This window comes from Pezoporus wallicus, unplaced genomic scaffold (assembly GCF_028554395.1).
Source record: "Pezoporus wallicus isolate ANWC-B61680 ecotype Strahan unplaced genomic scaffold, APGP_CSIRO_Pwel_v1 contig_13954, whole genome shotgun sequence".
In the NCBI taxonomy this organism is placed as follows: Eukaryota; Metazoa; Chordata; class Aves; order Psittaciformes; family Psittacidae; genus Pezoporus; species Pezoporus wallicus.
In genome coordinates, this window is record NW_026638000.1 from 31,420 (window position 1) to 52,866 (window position 21,447).

Genomic DNA, 21,447 nt, shown 5'->3' on the forward strand with positions numbered 1-21,447 from the left:
CACCTGCAGGCGTCACGCCTTGGCCAAGCAGGTAGATCCAGCAGAATTCCCGTACCTGACCCCACTTGCTGAAGCTGCAACACGGGTGTCCAGGAGAAGCAGCACCTGCAGGGAGCACGGGAAGCAGAGGTGGCCGCGCCAGCCCCAGCCTCTCCCGGCAGATGCCACATCAGCGCTGCAAGCACAGCCTGAAAACCAGCCACTGGCTGACGTCACCCCAGCGCCTCCAGCCTCATACCTCCCACCAGCACGCACACCTTCCTGCCTGCTGTCCCAGCGGATGATGTAATTCTACTCCACGTTGCAGCACAAAATCCAGGGCTTTACCAGTTACAGCATTAACAACTGTTTTCTGTCTAGCCTCAGACTAGTCCAGACAGCCCTTCCCACAGCTCAGGCTGCCTAGCCATCTCCCACATCCAGCTTCCCTTGACCTGGATTCTCCCTGTGCTGCAGACAGTAGATGAAAGCAATCTGCAGCAAAACTTTTAAGAGTAGCTTCGCTTCCTCAAACCCTTTATCTCCTTTGTTTTCTCTGCAGCCCAAATCCCTCCACAAGGGCCAAGAGTGCTGGCTTTGCCCTTCGCTTATCTCCCATATCTCTTTTACATTAATTTTTAAATTAAGAGAATAATTAAACATTTAGGTTGGAAAAAGACATTTAAGATTATTAGGTCCAACCGTAAGCCTCTCACTACCAAATCCACCACTAAACCATGTCCTGAAGTGCTGCATCTGCATGTCTTTTAAACCCCTCCACCGCTGTGGGTATGGTGAGAGAGGTGACTCCTCCACTGTCCTGGGCAGCCTGCTCCAATACCTGATCCCCCTTTCAGTAAAGACAGTTTTCCTAATATCCAGTCTCAACCTTGTCGACACAGCTTCAGGCTATTTCCTCTTGGCCTACCACTTGTTACTCGGGAGAAGAGGGACCCGCACCTCCCTCCATCCTTCTGTCATATATAGTTGTAGAGAGTAATAAGGTGTGCCCTGAGCCTTCTCTTCTTCACACTAAACCCCCACAGGTCACTCAGCCTTTTCTCATCACACTTGCGCTCCAGGCCCTGGACCAGCTTTGCTGTCCCTCTCTGGACCTGCTTCAGCACCTCAAGGTCTCTCTTGTAGTGAGGGGCCCAGAACTGAACACAGGATTCGAGGTGCAGCCTCACCACTGCCCAGTACCAGGGTGTGATCACTGCCCTGGTCCTGCTGGCCACACTATTTCTCACACAAGCCAGGATGTCATTGGCCTTCTTGACTACCAGGAAAAAAGACGGCTCATGCTCAGCTTCATCAATCCACATCCCCAGGTCCTTTTCCCTGAGCAGTTCTCAACCGTGGAAGCCTCATGAAAAGTGAACAATATGCATGTGCTGGGGGTACAGTTCAAGACACTTGCAAAAACCTCAAGAGTCTCAAGAATTAACAGAAGACCCAACTCACAATTATCACTATCTCCACACAAGGGAAAACAAAACAACACCCCCAAAACAGCCACCCAAAATAAATATAAGGTCATCACTTTGTTAAAAGACTGTCTAGAGATTTCCACTTGCTAGAAGTGGATTTTGTTTTCATTATCATAGTGCACATAAACCCTGCTCTCCCCTCCTCCCACTCCAATTATTAGCAAAGATAAACCCAGTGTATATAACTGCAGAATAAAGACAACTCCAACACCAGCATGTTGGTCACTCACAATCACAGCAGCTGATTTTTTACATTAAGCCAAGCCTTCATTGTTTTTTGGGCTTTTTTTTTTTTTGTCACAGATAACAAGAAACAGTACTGCCCTCATTTTAGGCTCACCTGGCCAATTTTTAGCACATGCAACTTCTTTGAATGTACTTCCAAATAAAAAGCAACAGGTTCTCCTCTATCCCTGCAGATGCTGAGGAGCTGCTTTTCTTTTTTTCAGACACTGAAACAGAAGAAGAATTGGTAAGAGAAAATGAACAGAAACTAAATTGGTAGTCTCTTTTGTCACACGAAACTAGTAGTTTTATGGAAGGATGCTTGTTAGTGGTAAGGGATCCTAGAGTTCCTACCTGGTCATCAGTTATTTACCCCGGTGTACAGCAAGTATAGTAGGAAGTGAGCAATGGAAAACTATGGTTTCAGATGGTTAACAGTAGTGAACACCTTGAGTAATCTTAAAGAGAGTTCCATCTTCAAGAAGCATGGGACCATCCTGATGGCATTAACAGTTTGTGCAGGCAGACATGCTACAGTCCACCTTCAGTCCTAGACACAACTGCAACAAACACAGGTTATCTCTGTGCAAAGATTTCCCCACACACACCTAATTAAAACAAAAAAAATAAAAAGCACACAGAGTAGCTGCTTTAGTCAAGATTACTAAGTGAGGAACACAGGGACACAGATTCGTTTAAACAAGCACTAATCCTCACTAGGAAACCTCAAGATAGGGTTACTTAGCATCTTTCAAGCATTTCCTTACTCCTAACATCACCTCTCTATACTCTTGCATTGATCAAATCTGCCTACTTTCTTCTACCACCTGTTTTCAGCACTGAGCAGCAAAACATCCAGTTCCACCAGCTGTTAAGGATAAAGATCACAGAACTGGTACCCCAGTTCTGCTCCAGTTTTCCTACAGCCCCCAAATGAAAACTGTACAAGGGCCAAAGGTCATTCAGGAAAAGCAGTCAAGACTGAATAATCATTTCTAATAGCTATGGTTAGTAGAGTGACAATAATGACACTAAGCAACAAGATGCAAATCAGGTACTTGGACACATGTTCGTATCCAGGAGAAACTGTAGAAAGGGACATGCAAGGATAGAATGAAAATTCTGAAAAAGGTAGACTGAAGTCAGCACTTTTGTTTAATGTTTCAGGAGAAGGACTGACTACTACATTTAGTACCCCAGCCTTTCTTCCAGAACCTCTTACAGAAATTTTAGGTGCACTTTTTCAGCCTAATTTTCTTTCTATTCATACTCTCCATATCCAAATCCCTATTGTGGAACCCCTTCAACAACTGCCTTTTGGCAACAGTTAAGTCAGCCAGCCACAACTTCCTAAGGAAAACTAGAAAATACCAGCTGTAGGATTTATGTCTAAGCCCCTGTCCTATCATTTCCACAAGAAGAGCACCACTCAAAGCAGTATTCATCAGCATCTCAACCTGAGGGGAACCATGCATGCTCAGCTCAGCAGTCCCTCCAGTTCCTTATTTTTAAGCCATATGCCTTTATCTACCTTTCCTTTTTTTTTGTTCTCTGCCCTCACAATGTGCTTCTTTTGGGGTTGGAGAGAAAAAAGATGGCATTTAGTTTCTATAAAGGCTAAGCTAACACCCAAATCCTAATGAGGAAAATTAAAACACAACAGTAGAAGAGCAGTCTGTCAGATGCCCAGACAAAGTACACAAGCAGGACAAGAAAGCACTTAAAACTACCTGAGTACTCTCCTAGTCTCCAGCTTTGTGTAGCTCTGGGGCTATTCACCTTCTCCACACCAATCACGATTTTACAGACTTACAGTGCACTCACCCTCTCATTCCTCCTTCTGCTGTTGTCCTAGTACCAGAAGTGTGCCAGTTTTGGCACCTCTCCTGCTCAAAGCTGCAGTTCCCACCCCCATTCAAAAAAAATGGCTTTTTATCTATATTGCCAGTGATCATGGTAATATTCTGGTCATAGACCAACTGATCCACCTGTCTGTACAATCACGTGAGTACTGCCACCACCAAGAGAGACCCACAGTCTGCACTGCCGTTACTAAATCAGTATAGGATGCTCTTGTTCTTGTATCAAGGCTATTTCATATGTACAATAATTTCCATTGCTCTTCCTCCACCTCCCCAATTATCCTAAACAGAGTTCAGCATACTAGTCAAGGGAGAGTCCAGAACTGCACAAAATAGTCAAGTTTGGACAAAGCAAGGGTTTATATAGTTACATGATACAGTCTTTTAATCTGCACTTCATTCCTTACCTGATAATTTCTGCCATTCTATTTGCTTTTTGGCTTTCACTACACCTTGAACTGACTTTTCAGAATATCATCCACAGTGACTCTCTTCTTCTTCACTCAGGGAAGATGGTTTCTTCCCTGGATGCTGCAGAAAAACATAAGAAAGCATTGCATTCATATTCTTACTAATACAACATGCAACAAGAGCAGCTGAAAAACTGCTGAGGCAAAACTGAAAGGTGCTCACTCTGCCTCTGAATACATTTCTTATAACAACTCCGGCAAAGAGCAGTTTAGAAGGGGAAGGTGGTACAGCAAACAAAACAGCACTTAACGAAAAATCAAAACAAAAAAGGTAGCACTTTCTGAAATGGCTAAATATAAATATTTTAACACAGGGAAGAAAGAAACCCATTACTTTAACACTTAATAAGTTGCCTCTCAGTGTCATCAAGTTTGAGAAGAGAAAGAAGGTAAACACTTCCAAGCATCCATCACTGTCAACGCAGCCGTAAGCATTTGTGTGAGCATTTTAGTTATTTTTCATTTAAGAAATTAAAACTCCTCTTGATTTCATAGTTCAGAGACACTTGCCACAGGCTTTTGGAAAACTGTCTAAGCTTTGCTCGTTAAGTCTCCTTTATCTACAGTTTTATTACTTCTTTCAGGGAGCTATCAAGTTTCTTAAAAACCCTCTTATCTGCTCGTGTTACATCTCCACTGAGGAAACAGCAAACAACACCGGCTTATCAACACCAAGAGTCAGATCACAACCCAGGTAATCGCTTTTATGTGTCATGCAAGTGTCAGGAGGGTTTGAATATTTTCTTTGGATATGGAGAAATCCTGTGAGTAGACACAGGAGACGAGCAAGAAAAAGGAAACCTCAAGAGGGGCAACACGAAGAATAATGAGGCCAACACAGCTCTTATCTAGTCTAGTGCTTGCAGCCTAGTCTAGTGCTCACCCTAACTCCACCCTGCCAGTTATCTCCACTCAGCAGCAAAGCTCTGCGGCCGTCAAGATCTGAACCAAAGCCTACGAGGCTCGGGGAAGCTGGCGAGGACCAGGCGCGCAGGGAGCGTCCCGCAGCAGGCAGCACTGCAGCGACTGCCCACAGGGGTTACGGCGTAGCTCGCTTCCCCCACCGCAAGCCCCCATCCCTCTGCTGCAAGCAGTACGGAGCCCGCTCCTGACCCTGCAGCCGCAGGCGGGGAACCGACTCACGGCAGCGACTCTCGAGCGAGCGCAGGCGCCGCCACAAACTCCGCCGGCGGCAGGGCCGCAACCAGGCCCCCCCCTCACAGCTCGCGACCCCGGCCCAGCACCGCGGCAGCACTCACCCGCCCGACGCAGCCGCTCCAACCGCGCCCACGGCCCCCGCTGTGTCGCTTCCGGCCCCGCCCCACGGGACGCACGTGCGGCCGTGCTGTTCCGGCTGGGGGCGGGTGCTCAGGCGAGCGGGGCGCTGCGGACGGGCCCGGACAGCGGCGGCAGCGGGAGGCGCGGGACTCCGGTTTCCCCGCGGCGGTGTTGGGCGGAGCCCGGAGATCGCTTACCGCGTGGCCGAGCCGCTGCCGCGAGCGGGGGGCGACACACGGCGGGGGGCAGCTCGCGCCCCGCGTGGCCCGCGCGGCGGCGGCTCCTTACTGGGTGAGGGCGCGTGAAGGGACGGTCGCTGCGCCCCGCCGGCGCCGTTTGCCGTGCTCGCCTTGCGGGGGCGAGGTTCGAGCGGTTCCTCGAGCATTAACGGCGCCTTCTTCCCCGTTACAGGCGGTGCGTGCTCCTCGCGCCTCCTGCCGCGGCTCGGGGCCGTGGGGAAGCCGAGGGTCAGGACAGACCCCCTGTGCCGGGCGGCGGTGCCGGCTCCTCGCCGCAGGACGGGTGTTGGTGGGACTCGGCTTTAGCCCCCGGTGGGCATAAAGCGGCGCTGGAGGAAAATACCGCTCGCTAGGAGTGCTGAGGTGCCGCCGGTGTGAGGCGGTGACACGCTCCGTGCTCCGTCGGTTCTTAAGTGATCTTGTGATGAAGCAGGATCGCGTTTATGTGTTCTCGTGGTAACTTCCTTAAGGCACATGGAGATAAGGGTGGCACAGGGAAGACGAGGAACGCAGGTGTTGGAAGCACGGTTCGTGAGGCACCTCTCCTTTCCTACAAACCCTATGGTGGTAAAACGGCGGCTATAACTTGGCAAACAAATGTAACAGTGGATCATGTACATAGTGCCTGAAGAAAGTGGCAGCACATTAAGGAGCTTACAAACATTTTTAAGATGACTTCTTTAGCTTTTCTTTGCATTTTATGTACATTTTACATTATAGAAGGGGAGAATGATCTCAGAATATTTAATTTCAGAAATTCATTCTCCCTGTTTCTGTTTGCTGGGGGGAGGTGGGGGGTTGTAATCTATGACAGCAAGAATGGAAACTCACTGCGCTTCATTTCCAGCATAACAACGAACTGACCACCCCATAGAGAGATGGTTTGTGTAACAGTACTGCTAATGTGAACACTGATTAAAGCAAAAATTTCAATTTGGTATCTGTATTTGAAAAGGTAAAACAGTAAGTAAAAAACTCAGAGAGGTGTGGTTGTCATGTAACAAGGACAGGTAAAAGGTCACCAGTAGACATGTCTACCCATAAAATAATACTTCAGTCTGCTTGGGAGGACTCCTGAATTCTAAATGTTTGGTTAGTTCCATGTAGAAGAATCACATGCTTCTCCAACAGGAGGATGAACGAATGCAATGCCAAGATGCTTGCATTGAACTTTACTCCTCTCTTCAGATTCCTTTTTTCAGAAAGCACTCTTGTGTTCTGAGAACATGAAATACTCATTTCAACATCTTCCTCCTTGTTCCTCATCAGTGCAACATCTCTCCATCCCTCCATCTCTCAAGTGTTTCACTGCAGTAACATTTGCAGATGGTGCATACAGAGAATAGGGCGTGAGAGTACACAAGACAGAAACTAGTCACGTAGCTTAATCCAAGAGCAGAAGGCACACAGATGTTATAGGCACAACATAAGAATCCAAAGAGAAAAGTCTGATCTAGATCATATTCTGAATGTATAAATTCACTTACCAAATTTTAAGTACAGGACCCAGCTATTTAACTTTTCAATAGCAGAGAATACTACAGATTATTAGAATCAAGAAAAAATAGCCAGCCAGACCATCTCTGTAACTTCTTTCCAAATTCACTGCCACCTTAAATGGGAAAAAGATGTCAAATGGGAGTTTCCAGTGTACTTGGGGCTGGCCTCTTGGAGGTTCTGGCCATTCCGTCATGTCAGTGAAGGTAACAACAGTTGTCAAAGGTACGGTGCTTGTGTTTAGGAACTGTAACAAGAAGGAAAGCACAGAGTTCAGCAAGCTAAATACAAAAGATACCCCCCCCCCCCCCCGGCCTTTGGTTTGCTACAGCAGAGACCCACTGTAGATTACTGGCAAGCAAAGTGTCTTTAGGATAATAGAAGTATTCCAGATAAAATTTTTAGTGGAGTAACTGTTCGTTCCCAAGATTGATACTTGGCAGGTAAACTGAGGACACAGGTTTTGACAAAGATCAGTAACTACTGAGCATTGTGTTACAGAGCTCCAGAATGTAAGCAGTGACTCAAGCTCTACTACAGTATACCTTCTGTTGAGAGAAAAGACGTACAAGGAAGCTGGTAATAAGAACAGAAGCAAAGCTAGCTTTATTTTTTATTAAATTGTATTTCTTCTGTAAGGTAAGATCACCTGGCCCTTTGCTGCCAGCAGACAAGATTTGATCCCATCAATAAGATAAAGCAAGGACTCAATAAAACATTTCTTACATTTTAGGATATTGTTTCAGAAAGGAGACAGACTGCTAAGTCAGTTGGTAAAGACAGAACAGGGGACTGAATGTCTAAGACCTCAGTTCCTTTCTGTTTCAACCAGATGCTGCAAGACAACCAATACACTCGCTTCTTGAGCCATCTGGAGTTTCATGACCAGCTTGGGAGACTAAAGACCATGCTGCTGTCAAAAGAGCAATCTCACTCCTTGCCCCAGCTTCCCATTTCTGCATGCTAATCTCTGGCAGCATACCTTCTGTGCTTGCACTGGTTTAAGCCAATGTGTGAAATCACCACCTCGCTCACCTCCCTGGAAACAAAGCGGGTCAGCATGGGGCACATCAGCCCTGCTGTGGGTCTATCCCCCAGCCCAGCTCTGCTGCCCAAAGGTGGCACTTGAGTCTGGGACCCAGAGTGTTCCCATTCCAGGATGGCTACAAAACAAAGCTGAGGCTGTTTCTTAATCACCCAGGGAAATCTCACTCCCTCACAAGAAGTCAGTCTCTGGCATTCCTGCTTCCAGCCAGTTTAACCCCTTCTTCCAGTTGGGCCTTCTTACACTCAGTGCCAGCTCATTCCTCAGTTACAAACTGCCCCTGCTTAGCTGTTAGAATTATCCCTTCACTCCTGATGAATAAAAGTTCTCCTATCAATGAGTAAACACACGACAAACAAGCAGCAATTTCAGGTGATCAAGTTATCTGCAGAATCTCTGCTTCTTCCACCTTGGCTGATCCTTTCTTCTCAAAGGCACCAGCCTCCTCAGCTTGGCCAACAAGCCTTGGAATGATTCTGGCTTTGTGACTGGACCTTCAGAACATGCCTTAAGATCAGAGTAATGCAGAAAAAAACTCCATACACAACTCCTCTTCAACTGCTGGGAGAAGGCAGTCAGAAGTGACTTTCAGCATTTACCTGTATAGCTCTACATCATTTAAGACTATCTTATATTTTCAGGAAGTCCAAATGTAACTGCCACCAGGTATTGTGGATGGGTGTAGAAAACGGGATGTTTTTCCTGGGTTCTGTGTTTTCTGGTCAGCCACTAAGGCAACTCTCCAGTGTCAGAGTGTAGTCTAAAGGAAAAGATTTTCTCTAAAGAATGGATAGATCTCAGATAGAGAATCTGTAGACTAAAACTGGGCAGTGACATAATTCAAAAATAAAGCAACATACAGCATGCATTGGTGATCTCACTGCTGCGCTTACAAATAGCTGTAAACGTTAACTGTTGGGTATGGTACCAACCAGTACCTGTGCTAAAATGTCTTTACTAGCAGCTCTAATTTGTGGATTGCCACTGGTGAAGTGGTTTTCTCTTGCTGCCAGACTTGCTTTTTTACCATTTGCTTTGCAATATACCTTACAGCTCTAAAGTAATTAGCATCAGTTGCTCAAGCAGATGAAATCTAAATCTCATAGTTCTTGACTGGCTAATACTTACTGAGGCATACACACCCTGCACCTTCACTAGGAGCGCAAATCTTCCTCAGACAGAAGTTTTCTTAATGGAGCCAGGTAACAGTTCAGATTTAGGAAATAACTTTGTGGGGTGGAGGTGTCAGTTTGCCTCAGGGCAACATGTGTTTTACAAGGTGAACATTTTCCTATTGTGTTCTTTTCCTCTGTGTTGCAAGAAGGGAAGATGAAGAGGTACCAGGAGACAAATCCAAGTAAGTGATGCAAAATCACATTTAGACAAGTCTGACATTCAAAGTGTGATAACAGATCACACACTTGCCATGTCATACCCCACTGCCATAAGAATGTCATGCGCAGGTGTCAGCTGCTCCCCCTAAAGCCCTTGTAGAGGAGTATAAGCCTTGAAATACATGTGCTGCTCAAAAGATTGTATTGTCAGGGCCTGCACCAAAATTGGATCCACTCACACAGGCTTGAAAAAGGCTATTAATTGTCCTGTTAGCTCTACCTTCCTGCTGACATCATAGTATTGCAGAGTAGTTTGGGCTGCAAGGGACCTTGAATCTCATTCAGTTCCAACCCCCTGCCATAGGCAGGGACACTTTCCACTATGTCAGGTTGCTCAGAGCCCATCCATTCTGACTTTCAATGTGTTTAATCATCTAAGGTTCTCAACTCGGTGATCTCAAGACCATTTGATTCCTTGCTTCATAAACAACCATACCTTCAGGGGGTGACACTGATAGAGGTATCGTGCACCCAGTATTTGAGCCTGTGGGTTGGACAGGAGGCCCACTTTTGTCCACAGTATCTGTATCTGCAGGGTCAAAGGAATCATGCAACAGGAAGTGCAATCCACAGCCTGAAAATAAGACACCCAAACATCAGAATAGAGTATTTTTAAGATTAAAAAGGACCACTGTGGTCAAAGTCTAATATTTTGGATAGCATATGTTACAAAATCTTAAATCAGTCACTTCAACACTAACCCTGTAACTCCTGGTCCAGTCAACCACCCATTTTAGAGCTATATCCATCTCAGTGTCTTCTCATTTCCAAACAGAATTTGTCTCAGCACTACCACTTGGATTTTGCATTCTATTAGCCCACTTCCCGACAGATTTATAATTATTAAAATAGAATTTCTGTCCTCCAGAAGTACTTGGATCACAAACTTTTACCCTTATTATGTAATATATAAATATCCCTAGAAACTGGAAAATCAGGATAATCCTAAAACCATCTAATTAATAGGAAGTGACTAGGTAGTATTAATTCTAGAAGGCTGTGAGAAAACAAATACAACACTGGATTGAGTCTGAAATTCTTTTTTCCCTTTTAAATGGCAGTAACAGAATGCAGGGTTTGGTTTGGTTTTGTGTTGTTTAGCAAGTACAATAATACGAACCATAATAAGAATCACTGCTTACAGGCATTGAGACCCCTGAGTCAGTGGCTCATCACACAAAGAAAGTAAACCTAGATGAACAAGCTAGTTCTTTCCACTCCCCCATGCCCACACTTCCCCAAGGCAAAGATAAGAAAGGAAAAATATTCACAGCTGATCATTTTGCATTCTTATTACCTGCACACTGCAGTTCTGAATCAGAATGGTGACCCACTGTTCTGCCTGGGTTGAATGAGCACTGCCAGTTATAGCAAGGTCCTCTGCTCTCTTCATCCCCTGAAAAGCCTCATACAACTTCTGCTGGGTGTAACTACAGTTACTTTCTTCCAGTACTGGGGATAGGCTGGAAATGAGAAAATAACAGCTCTGACAAAGTGATTTTCAGGATAGGAAAAAAAAAAGCTATAAAGATCCTTCCTTCATAATGAGCATTTCTTCTGCTCTTATAATGAGTCAACAGAATCATTACAGGAAGAACTGGTATTAAATGGACACAGTTTCAATCCCTTCTGCAATGAGAAGGGAGAAGAACCACATAGCAAGGTAACACATGGTAAGATGGCTAAAGAGCTGTAAGCTTTCAGACCTGCTCTGTCACCACCAAAAAAAAAATTACCCAAATCAAAACAATCACTTTTTAAGGTTCTGTTATACTTCATTCCTCAAATACAAACTCTACTCTTGCCCAAGACATTGCCATACTCCAGCCTCAGAAAACATTCACAACGCTCAGACTGTTCTAGAGGTCCATCATCTTTCTGACATTCAAGTTCCCTAAGAAGTATATGAAATATCTGTAAAAACCCATTGGTGACCTCAGGGAAGGACCTAGGTTCCACAGCAGTGCATGACAGGCTACAGAAAAATGTGCTCAATGAGTCCACAACTTCCAAATGCATCGGGAAAGGTGACTTCAGAGTGTGCTGCTACCTGAGCTTGCAGCCTGATCTCACATTTCTTCCAAATTGTACTGTGTGTCGGAGGAACTGTGAGCAACTTCCATCACCTTCACTCTGTAAAATGCTCATCTGACAAGACTGCGTGTCAAGAAGTCAAACAAAAGCGTAAACAGATGTAATACAGGACACCCAATTTGTATTTAGCTATTCTCTCACCCAACATTCCTCATCCTTTTTGCTGGACTGCAATTCAGTCATGACCAAAAGGGCTGCTGATGGCTGCAATGTAATACTCTCCTCACAGGTAACAGCAGAATCTGAAAAGTCCAGACAGTAGAGTACCAGAAGTCAATAAACCAAGTGACTAATGAAACTTGATAGCAGAGAAAGGATACATGCTGCATTGCACCCCTGTTTGTAATCAACAGTGGTGCTCCAGTGATATAGCCAGGGTTTCCACTTCTAGGCAATGTGTGAGAAAGAGTTCTGGTCTACAAAGAGGCACAGGGAAGAAAGACAGGGGAAAACATTAGTACCAGTCAGATCAAATTTGCATTCTCAAAAATGTAAGTGTAACCCATTTTTGAATGACTGAATATTATACACTACTAAAGCCTCAATTACTTGTTTTCAATTCTCTTTCTTACCTGTCAAGTTTATCTGCAGTCCAGGAGGTAAAAAAAAAAAAAAAAAAGTCAGTACCCTGAGATGTGGATTCTACTAGGACAGTTCTTGAGACAACGAATTCCTATTGCTCAGCATTTGTCTCTAAGGAAGTGAATGTATCAGTCTGGGCAATTCTACAGATGATCTGCAGAACAAACTGCCTTGACCCTGATTCCGAGTGGCAGATTCCACTTCTAAATTGTTTTATGGGGAGAGCCTCTGCGGATACCTTCAGCAAGGTTACACTGCACACTTACCAAACCCTGAGGTCACCACTTATCCCACTTTACATTGCCCTTATGATGCAAGGTTTATATGAAATTCAAACATGTATTTCCCAGATTTCCACCCCCTCCAAAGCAGCTCTTTTTCCCACTGCACAGGCAAAATTAAGTAAGCACCCGGAATAAATTCAGTAACTTTGCTCACAAACATTGAACACCTCAGACACAGCACCAGCTCTTTCACAAGATCATACCGGTGACCCCGATCTCATGCTCTCCCCTTCTCCCCCCCACCACTGAAACAAAACAAAACAAAACAAACCACCCATATCACCAAAAAAAAAAGGATAAAAACCCAAACAAAGCAAAAAGACCAAAAAACAAACAAGCAAACAAAAAAAGCAAACCCAAATACAAACCAAATTAAACCAACAGCAAAAAACATTCAGGTAAAAATAGCCAACCCCTTCAAACTGGTGCCGTGCAAGACTGCGTGCTTGTACAGAGCCTGAGTCTTTCTGCTAACAGGGTTTACTTGAGACCAGAGCAAGCGTCCCCTCCTGCTTTCAACCACTGTGTCCCAGGGTTCTGGTACTACCACAGCACAATGCCACTGCTCTAAACTCTTCACATCTCATCTGTACAAAACTGGGTCACAAACTTGGTAAGAGCCTGGGAGGGTGGGGACACTGACCCAAAAGTGCAAAGTGAAGCGCTGCTGCAGAGCAGATCCTGAGTTCCCAGAGATGTTGCTCATTTTGAACCAGACAGAAACACTCTGAATCCCATGTGTGCCACTGAATTCTATCTCATAGATCACCTGTAAATCCAATTGAGGGAAGAATCAGAGGCAGAGTAAGATAATAAGGCAATGACTTCAAGCGAGTGTTGAGCTGCCCAAAGGGAAGAATGACCAGATACCTCAGAAACAACGTTGATACATGTGTTGTCTCTCATCTGGGGAGCTTCAGGTGGTGCGACTGCAGTGACGTTTATCTGGAGATAGCAGGCATGTTAACTGTTAGTAATGTTTCAAAGGAGTGTGCCTTTCCTATTCTTCTCAACTGCTTTTCTATCCAAGTCAGATTTGCCTTCCTGCTGTAGCTGTCATATGTGGACATGTCACCCTGCTCTAGATGCTCACTTTTTCCTAAGAAAACAAGCTACCTCCATGATGCCAGCACTATCTATGCCCATTTATTTAAAAGTACATCTTTCCTTACACCCCTAATTTTTTTTTTTTCTATAATATCACACTCTGTCAAAAAACAAATCTTGTCTTGGACACAGAACATTCCCATTCTCCCACGTTCCCAACCCATGGGCATTACAATGAATGAATGCCTAAGATTCCAGATACGTTTTAATTTAGAAGGAGAAATTATTGTCATTGGCAATAGAGACTGACCTTCATGGACTGCATAATGGTGTCATTAATTGGGACCTGGGGAAAACAAACAAACCAACATACAACACGAAAAGAAACAACCGATTTTCTGGGTTTGCAAGTGCCTGAAGTCATAAAGCCATCACTAAATGCAGCCTACATATTACACTGACAAAAATTTTTTTATTACAGATGTGTAAAACTTGTCATCAATTTGTGATCTAGAATTCACAGACATAATCCACAGAAAGCATTTTTAGAACATCAGCAGACAAATTTTGTACTTGGTTCTGTTACTGGCCTGCAGAATGCAGGCATCCTTGACCCATTCCTGGAACTCCCCTTTCTGGAATCGAGTTAATTACTTCAGCTTCCATTTAAAGAAAAACTAAATTTGGGCCACAGTGACGAGAGCCCTGAAAACGTGAGTTAAATTTCATCAGTAGAAGACTTTCTACTACAGTTATGTAGCTTTAGATTTCCAATATAAGGTAAACTGAATCATTAGTCTTAATAAGATGTTATTATTTACAGTGCCATTTTTTCCTGGAACACCAGAGAAACTTGAGAAGGCAAGAGGAGATATTTTCATATTAATGTTCAGTAAGACCAGCATGATGAACCCAGAACAATAAATCTGTTATTTTGAAATTATTTTGAAAACAGGATTTCCAGCAAGAAGGCCTTAACAATTGGGAGATCTGGGATGACATACCGGGTGACCTTTAGTTTTCCAGTTAGCTGAATTTGCAGTGGAAAGTCAAGCAAATAAGATGTTGAGCAAAATGAAGAAATACAGCATGCACCTTTAGCACATAGAAGTCACGGTAGTAGGAGGCAGCATCTAGGGCAGGGTCAGTAACGCAGCTCTTGCTCAAGTTGGCAAAAATCCGAGTACAGCTTGTGCTTTTACTGTCCAGGAAGCCTGAGTTAAGACACAACAACAGATAAAACAAGCAAACCACACTGAGAAATTCTTCCCCCTCTACTAACCAGCAGGATTTCCATCAACACAAAGTCCACTGGATCCCATTTTTACTGGCTGTCTAAGTGTGCTCAGTACAGATGATGAATCAAAGTAGACTAGGATTGGATCCCCAGCCTGCAAAGACAATTTGGAGAAATCACAGACAAAGTGACTGTGGAATACTAAAGCCAAATGCAAGATGATGACATAATCAGGGCACAGAGGCAAATTTATACTTCTCCTTATACACCAGTTTTGTTTAAAGAATTGTCCAAAATTTTAAATACAAGAAAACTAATCAGATTTTTTTTTTACACAATAAGGAATGAAAGTAAATGAGTGATAATATAGATTACAGGTAGAAAAACAAGAATCTTTCACTCTGTTCTCATTAGATCTCATTGCAGACAGCTTTAGTAAAAGTGTATCTGCAAAGTGCTATTTTCTTTCAACTTACCCGGTAAAAGGAAGAGAACGATGGCTGGACTTGTGATGGTGCTATGAAAGAGTGTCTGCCATACTTCTCTGAAAACTTTAAAAAATCAGATTCTTGGATATCCTGTGGCTGTTGGTAGTAGTTCAGTTTTGCTGAAGGTTGAAATGAGGAAGAAAAAAAAAAAGTGCCAGTGTCAAATTACTAGGAAAAAAAAAATAGATCTAAGACAAAGGGAGTATTTTCTAAAGGAAAAACTTCAGTAATTATAAGCTAGATAGTGCCTTGTATTAAGTAACTCACAGTAACACAGCCAACAGACTAATATCATATAATCAGTAGTACTTTGTACAGTTTCATGGAAAAACATGGAAAACAGGTGTTTCAGAAATCATTTTCCAAAATTTTTTTCAAAAAACGATTTTCCAAAAACGATGGGAATTGCTGAAGGCAATTATCTCAATATGGGCTTTAATTTCTGTAAGATGTCCAAATTAGACACACACGACATTTAAATGACAAAACACTACCAAAACATGAGTCCACAAAAGGCAACATTAAATGGATTCAAAATAATTAAGGTTGGTAAAACCCAAAATAGGTATGAATAGAGAATAGGCATCCTAAAAACCCCGGATTTTCTATTAGCATTCCACTGTAATGCCCTCCTGAGCCAGTGGTATTCAGTATGGTTACAATGGTTTAATGTATTATTACTGCTAAAACACCAAGTCGTAAAAAAATGGCAAACTATTAAGGCTATACTATGTAGACTTATCCTAATGAGTCAATAAACTTTTGAATCCATCCAAATAAAACATCTTACAAGGTTTGAGGAACTACAGATCATCCTGACAATAGGAGTGAGTGGCAGTATCCTTGATTACAGTAGTACGAAAGAAGAATTTAGGCTGTCTAGTAGGTTAGGGGGACGGAAGAGAAGGGTGAAGAAAATCTCCAAAACTTCAGCTCTCAATGTAATTTTGTTGTTGAGCAGATCCTCAGATGTATAGAGCAGCAGGCTGAAATAAAAGCTTTTTTATATCCAAATACAGCATTAGTCCAGCTTAAATCTTTTAATGTCATAAAGGCCAAAGGAGTATTAAACTCCTATTTCAGTCACAAAAATAGTTGCACAGAACAGCTTTCTTATTATTCACTTGAGGGTATAACCATTACAGTGAAAAGGAAAGCATTGATAGTTGTGCTAATCACAACCATTTCTTTGGAATGCAGTTCTTTAAGTACTCTCCTGCTATCAGAGCTGAGTACCTGCTAATGCAGACTAACAACTCTACATAATGCAAAATATACCTGAAAATTGGAAGAAAAGGCCTTCTGCAAAACTTAAGATATCCAAACTGCTCAAGTTTTCAGAGAAAAGACATGTATAAGTTGTTCATAGCACAGTCTACTTGAGAAAGCACGCCAGCTACTAAAGGGTATTTAATCTTGTAGAAAAGGGAAAAAAAGAATTTCAGACAATTTAATTTGTCTGAAACAAAACAAAAAAAAAAGAACAAAAAAACCCACACAATCACTCAACCGAAACAAAAACAAACAAAAACCCCAAACCTAACCAAACCCCACAAACAAGCAACAGCAAAAAAAGAAAACGGGAGTCAGGCTCATGGATGGTTCTTGTAAGTTTAAAACTTATTTTAGTTCTTCCACTGATTTAGAAGTGGAAATAGCAGCAATATTCTCCTAACACCTGCAAAAGCTAAAGACAAAGTTGTTATCTTGAGAAGTTAGTGTGTGAAACAGGAATGCTTTTAAAAGTATTTTATATATTTTGAAAATATCCAGGATTTACAACTGTCCCTAAGAGCTGATATCTTCCTCTTAAAGAGTTAGTTTCAGTTGGATCAGCAAGACTGCCTGACTCAGCCAGCTACAGTATCATCAAACAGAAGGAACTGTTAGGGATGTAGTGCGCAGTCACACTGCTCCATTTAGTATCAATACAATCTAAAATCCGTTTAAGACATACATGAAACTCAATCCTTAGCACAAGACAGGCAGTACTGGGAAAAACTGCAAAGGAAAAAAGGGCTACAGAGGGGACAAAAGAAAGATCGGGTGTGATTAGCTCTCAAGGTTAGAGGAATGCCAGAGTTCTGGACAGCTGTCAGATAGAGAACAACAGTATGAAAAAGCAGAAACATAAAGCAACTGAAGGATGGCAATAGTAAAAAATGAAAAAAATAGGCAAGAAAGATGACAGGGCGAAGCAAAGTAAGTTTTATACTTCAGAAAAGACAGCTGAAAGAGTCCTGCAGCCAGGAAAGAATGAGGACAGTCATGGAAAGAGACATTAGTAACAAGCAGAGGAATAAGAAAACCTCCATCTTTTAGCAGTATCCTTTCTGAAGAAGTATTAGTAAAACTTGAAAACTATGCTGGTGTCTACTTGCGATGGTGAATGATGTTTGTGCATCACACCATCTTAGTTACTGGCCACAATAGCTCATTAGGGTCAGAGCCTGTTCCCACTCGCCCTTTTCCAGGAGGCCATCTGGAGTTAGCTTGATTGTATTTCTGCCAGATGCAGCTCATGTCAAGTCCATCCTGGAAAGGCGTCTTCCACAATTACTTGATGAGAACATGTGTATTTCTATGTTTCCTTGGGGAAGGCCGAAGGGGAGAAGCCTGTTTCTACCAGAGAACTTTATCATCCTTCAGGTGATCTCAAATGAAGTTTCTCAGATTTCTTTCAGCAAGCACAGAAAAAGAAAAGGCTATGTAAGCAGTGAATTCTGTTGTTCCCAGGTGTGCTACACCTAACAGACATGTGCAATCAAATGTCTATGGCTTGTTCAGTTGGTCAAATCACATGATAGATACAGGGCCCAAATAATCAATTGACAGAAAAATCTCCTGACATCCGTCTGGACACAGATGATCCTTCCTTTGGACAAGATTACAGATTCAGAATTCTTCTAATCCTATGATTAGATATGGGTGGTATGGGAAAAGGATAAAGTTTAGCTACTTCCAACTTAGAGGCTGCAATACCCAGGAGGCTGATGGCACTTTCAGCTATGGTTAAATCCTCATCAAAATTCATCTTTACTCTGAGACCTACTGAAAATTGGAATGGGTGAAGTTCTAGCACTACTACTTATCACGTACTATGAGGCTCTCATTGTTTCTCAGCTCCTCCCCGTATGCAAAACATTGTCATCAGCTGTGAAGACCTGAAAGCAGGACTAGATAATGGGAAGCTAACCCTATTTTGACTAATTGTTGGACCACTTAACCTCCTGAGCCCCTCCCAACCTAAAATGGCCTATGATTTGGGTCAGAACTAGATGGGACTGTGGGTCAAAACTCCCAGGCAAAAGACTCAAATGGGAAAACCGTAAGTGTTCAAATGTTAGTGAATTTCAATGAATGTCAGAGCTGGACATAAAATCAGCCAACTGACATACAATGTGGAAAGCAGAAAGAGGAAAAAAGTGTTAATGGAGTGTTAATCCTATGAGGGTATATGATTAGTAGAGAAAAAGCATTGCCAGAAGAGAAAAAAGTATGAAAATAAGCATATGAAATAAAGAATCCAAGACATAACAAATCGCTTTCTGGTAAAAGCAATAGTGGTACATTTCAAACACCAACCCTTATTTGTTGCTGTAAGTGTAGCAAACTCAGATACAGAAACAACTGATAAAAGCTGATTTGTATTTAGCAAGAGACTCTACTCTTAAAGAGTCTTTGGTTTTGTTTGTCTTTGGAGATCGGATCCTGAGTCACTGTGGTCTCTCTGGAACTCTTAACAGCCCAAATACTTAGTAAAAATCATAACATGCAAGTTGAAAGTTTAAAAAAAAAAATATCCCTAAGCAGAGGCAATCTATCAATTAAATGCATGGAAAGATAGGCTACTTACAGTCATGCAGCTGCACACAGAACAGAACAGGTCCATCAGGGACAGGAACGGTATCAGTTGGATAAGGAGCATTACTTCTGAACAGGATTGATTTTTCCACACACACTTGACTTACAGACCTGCAAAGACAAGTTCCACCCCCCAGCAAACTGTTAGATACTATTCTTGCATCATTTCATATTTTGCATTACTAAATGCCAGTCACAGAACACTATTATTTTTCATGACTTTACATGAGATATTGTACAATTCGCATTGATAATTAATTACTGAAAGGCCCTCTCGTCATTGTAGTAACTCTGAGGATACTCTCTAGTTGAATATTCAGAAATCACTCTGAAATTTCCTGGAACAAAAAGTGGTAATTTAATGTCTGCGTATTAGAGCTCTCCTCGGTCCTCTTCACAAGTGCATCTGCAAAGACGGTCCGCAAAGATCCACGTATTTGAACTCTCCAAGCAGCTGAAGCTAACTTCCTCACTGACAGCATCTCGCAATCTGGAACTGCTTCACTGTCGCTTCACTGTCTACAAGCTGTATATTAAAGTTCTTTTTCCCTGAGGTAAAACTTACTAGCTCCCACCGCCAGTGGCCTCACCGCAGTAACCAAGCCCGGCTCTACTCGGGCCATTAAGGCGTTGGCCACGGGACCTCTTCCCAAGCCCTCCACTCGGGGTTAAACTGCCCCGTGCCCGCAGGCGCGGCCCGCACGGCAGCAAAACCAGCACTGCCGGACGGCGGCTCCCACTGCCCGCCCGGGTGCAGGGGCAGCAGCGCCTGAAGCGGCGCCAGCTGCGCTGCGGGCCTGTCCCCTGCTCACCTGCTGCCACCGGACAGGCGGGATGACTCGGCGGCCCCAGGGTCGCGCAGGCCGCGGGCGCCGGGCGGCAGGCGGCGGGCGGGGAAGCCGTCGGCGGAGAGGCGATGGCGGGCTGCCCGCGGGGCGCGGCGACGGATGTGAGCAGCGGGACCGTCACAGCAGGGCCCGGCGGCGGAGGTCTGGGAGAGGGCCCGGGCCGCCGGGGCTCGGCGCGAAGCCACTTTCTGGCTTCGGGGAAGGGCTCGATGCGCGGTCCCGGCAGCGAGCTCGGCGGCGGCTCCGGGCGGAGTCACCCGCACCAGCAGCAGAACCAGCACCACCTCCCAGAGCCCGCGCATGGCGGCGCCTCGTCGCTAAGAAACGTCGGCCGCCGCAGCCCCGGACGAGCCGAAGCGCATGCGCATCAGGGACCCACGCCCGCCCACGGGCTGGGGGTGGCCGGCGCGGCGCCCGTCCGCTGCCCCGTAGCTGGGTCGCGTGTTAGGAGGTATGAAGTTTGGGTGCTAACATGGTACGGGCACCACGGTAAGTCCCAGTAGGCCGTTGCTGTAACTACCTGACATAATTACACAAGGCCAATACATAGCTTTCTTCTTCAGAAATCACCGCAGATTCACTGTAGGGTTTTGTTTCCTTTCCCACCTAAAGTACACAAATGAGTCTTATTTATTAACATTTATACAAGCATATTCATACATATTTATTAACATTCAGACAAGTTACTTAATTTCAGAGGGCTTTGTGGACAGGTAGGAGAACAGATAGAGAATAGGAAGGAGTCTACTGCTGAATTCTCATCAGATTCTTGTACATACGTGCAATGTTTCCCATGCTTCGTAAACCGAAGGACCTTCTACTGTTCTGAAATACACAGCATATGTGACTTATTCAGGAGCTGGGCCTCTAGCAAAAGAATTCGTTGTACTTACCATTTATATTTTTTGTTACCCTTATGGCCCTGCTAATAGTCATCTTTCATTCAGCTAAGGATGGCTGCAAGAAAATGTCTCTGGAAAGTCACCAGCAACACCACACATAAGAGTGATGTGTTCTGTCCATTGGAACTGAATACCTGCCCCACACAGAATTTAAATTTAGCAGAAAGTGCAAAGGGCTTAGGTTTAAAATTGAATTTATATATGTAAACCTTTCTATTGTCTGCATGACTATGGTGATTTACCTCATAGAATTTGCCATGAAGAAGCAATTGGAGGAAATTATGAAGGCCTAAATGCTTCATTTGGTGTCCTCATGTCAGGGCAGCCAGGGAGCTTCCAGGGGGTTTTTGACTTTCTCTCTTTTCTGGACTGTTTGAAGGGTTTTGTTTGCTTGTTTGCTTTGGTTGGTTTTGTTTGGGTTTCGTTTGTTTTTTCTTTAATCATAAACTTGTGCCTGGTGACATGCAGTGAAACAAGTCTCAAAAGAGAATTGTTCATACTCCAGCCCATGGCTCCTCTCTGCATTGGCAGAAATGATGAAAACGTACTTTGGCATTTTGTTCTGCCTGCTCCCCAGGCTTCCATCACTGGTGGTGTATGCTCTATTTCCAAAGGTTTCATG

General features: G+C 43.8%; 2 protein-coding genes across 6 annotated transcripts in view; both read right to left on the reverse strand.

Moving 5' to 3' along the window:
* The window catches only part of ALDH18A1 (aldehyde dehydrogenase 18 family member A1), a 34,024-nt gene extending 29,975 nt beyond the window's left edge, over window positions 1-4,049 (reverse strand). For 3 of the 5 annotated variants that reach the window (XM_057408641.1, XM_057408640.1, XM_057408637.1), the window contains exons 1-3: window positions 3,964-4,043; window positions 2,049-2,244; window positions 1,810-1,921 (exon numbers count right to left, since the gene is read on the reverse strand). The gene's annotated coding sequence lies outside the window, so the exon portion shown is untranslated. Of the gene's footprint in view, window positions 1-55; window positions 106-1,809; window positions 1,922-2,048; window positions 2,245-3,963 lie in introns of all 5 variants that reach the window. The other 2 variants (XM_057408639.1, XM_057408638.1) reach the window with 2 other exon arrangements.
* A 2,444-nt stretch (window positions 4,050-6,493) lies between these two features.
* Window positions 6,494-20,225, reverse strand: TCTN3 (tectonic family member 3). Its single transcript, XM_057408702.1, has 13 exons — window positions 19,888-20,225; window positions 19,068-19,186; window positions 15,200-15,330; window positions 14,769-14,877; window positions 14,582-14,700; window positions 13,797-13,832; window positions 13,310-13,384; window positions 13,083-13,208; window positions 11,894-11,989; window positions 11,530-11,627; window positions 10,777-10,942; window positions 9,916-10,053; window positions 6,494-7,287 (listed from the first exon to the last, which is right to left on the reverse strand). The coding sequence occupies exons 1-13, from the start codon at window positions 20,223-20,225 to the stop codon at window positions 7,066-7,068; spliced, it is 1,773 nt and encodes a 590-aa protein (XP_057264685.1). The 3' UTR covers window positions 6,494-7,065.
* Window positions 20,226-21,447: the final 1,222 nt, after the last annotated feature.

Coding starts and splice junctions, on each gene's coding strand:
- TCTN3 (XM_057408702.1), bottom strand. CDS start 20,225: ATGCGCGGGCTCTGGGAGGTGGTGCTGGTTCTGCTGCTGGTGCGGGTG. Junction 13,385..13,796: donor CCATTATGCAGTCCATGAAG/GTCAGTCTCTAT, acceptor TGCTATCTCCAG/ATAAACGTCACTGCAGTCGC. Junction 13,209..13,309: donor GTATCAACGTTGTTTCTGAG/GTATCTGGTCAT, acceptor TTGGATTTACAG/GTGATCTATGAGATAGAATT.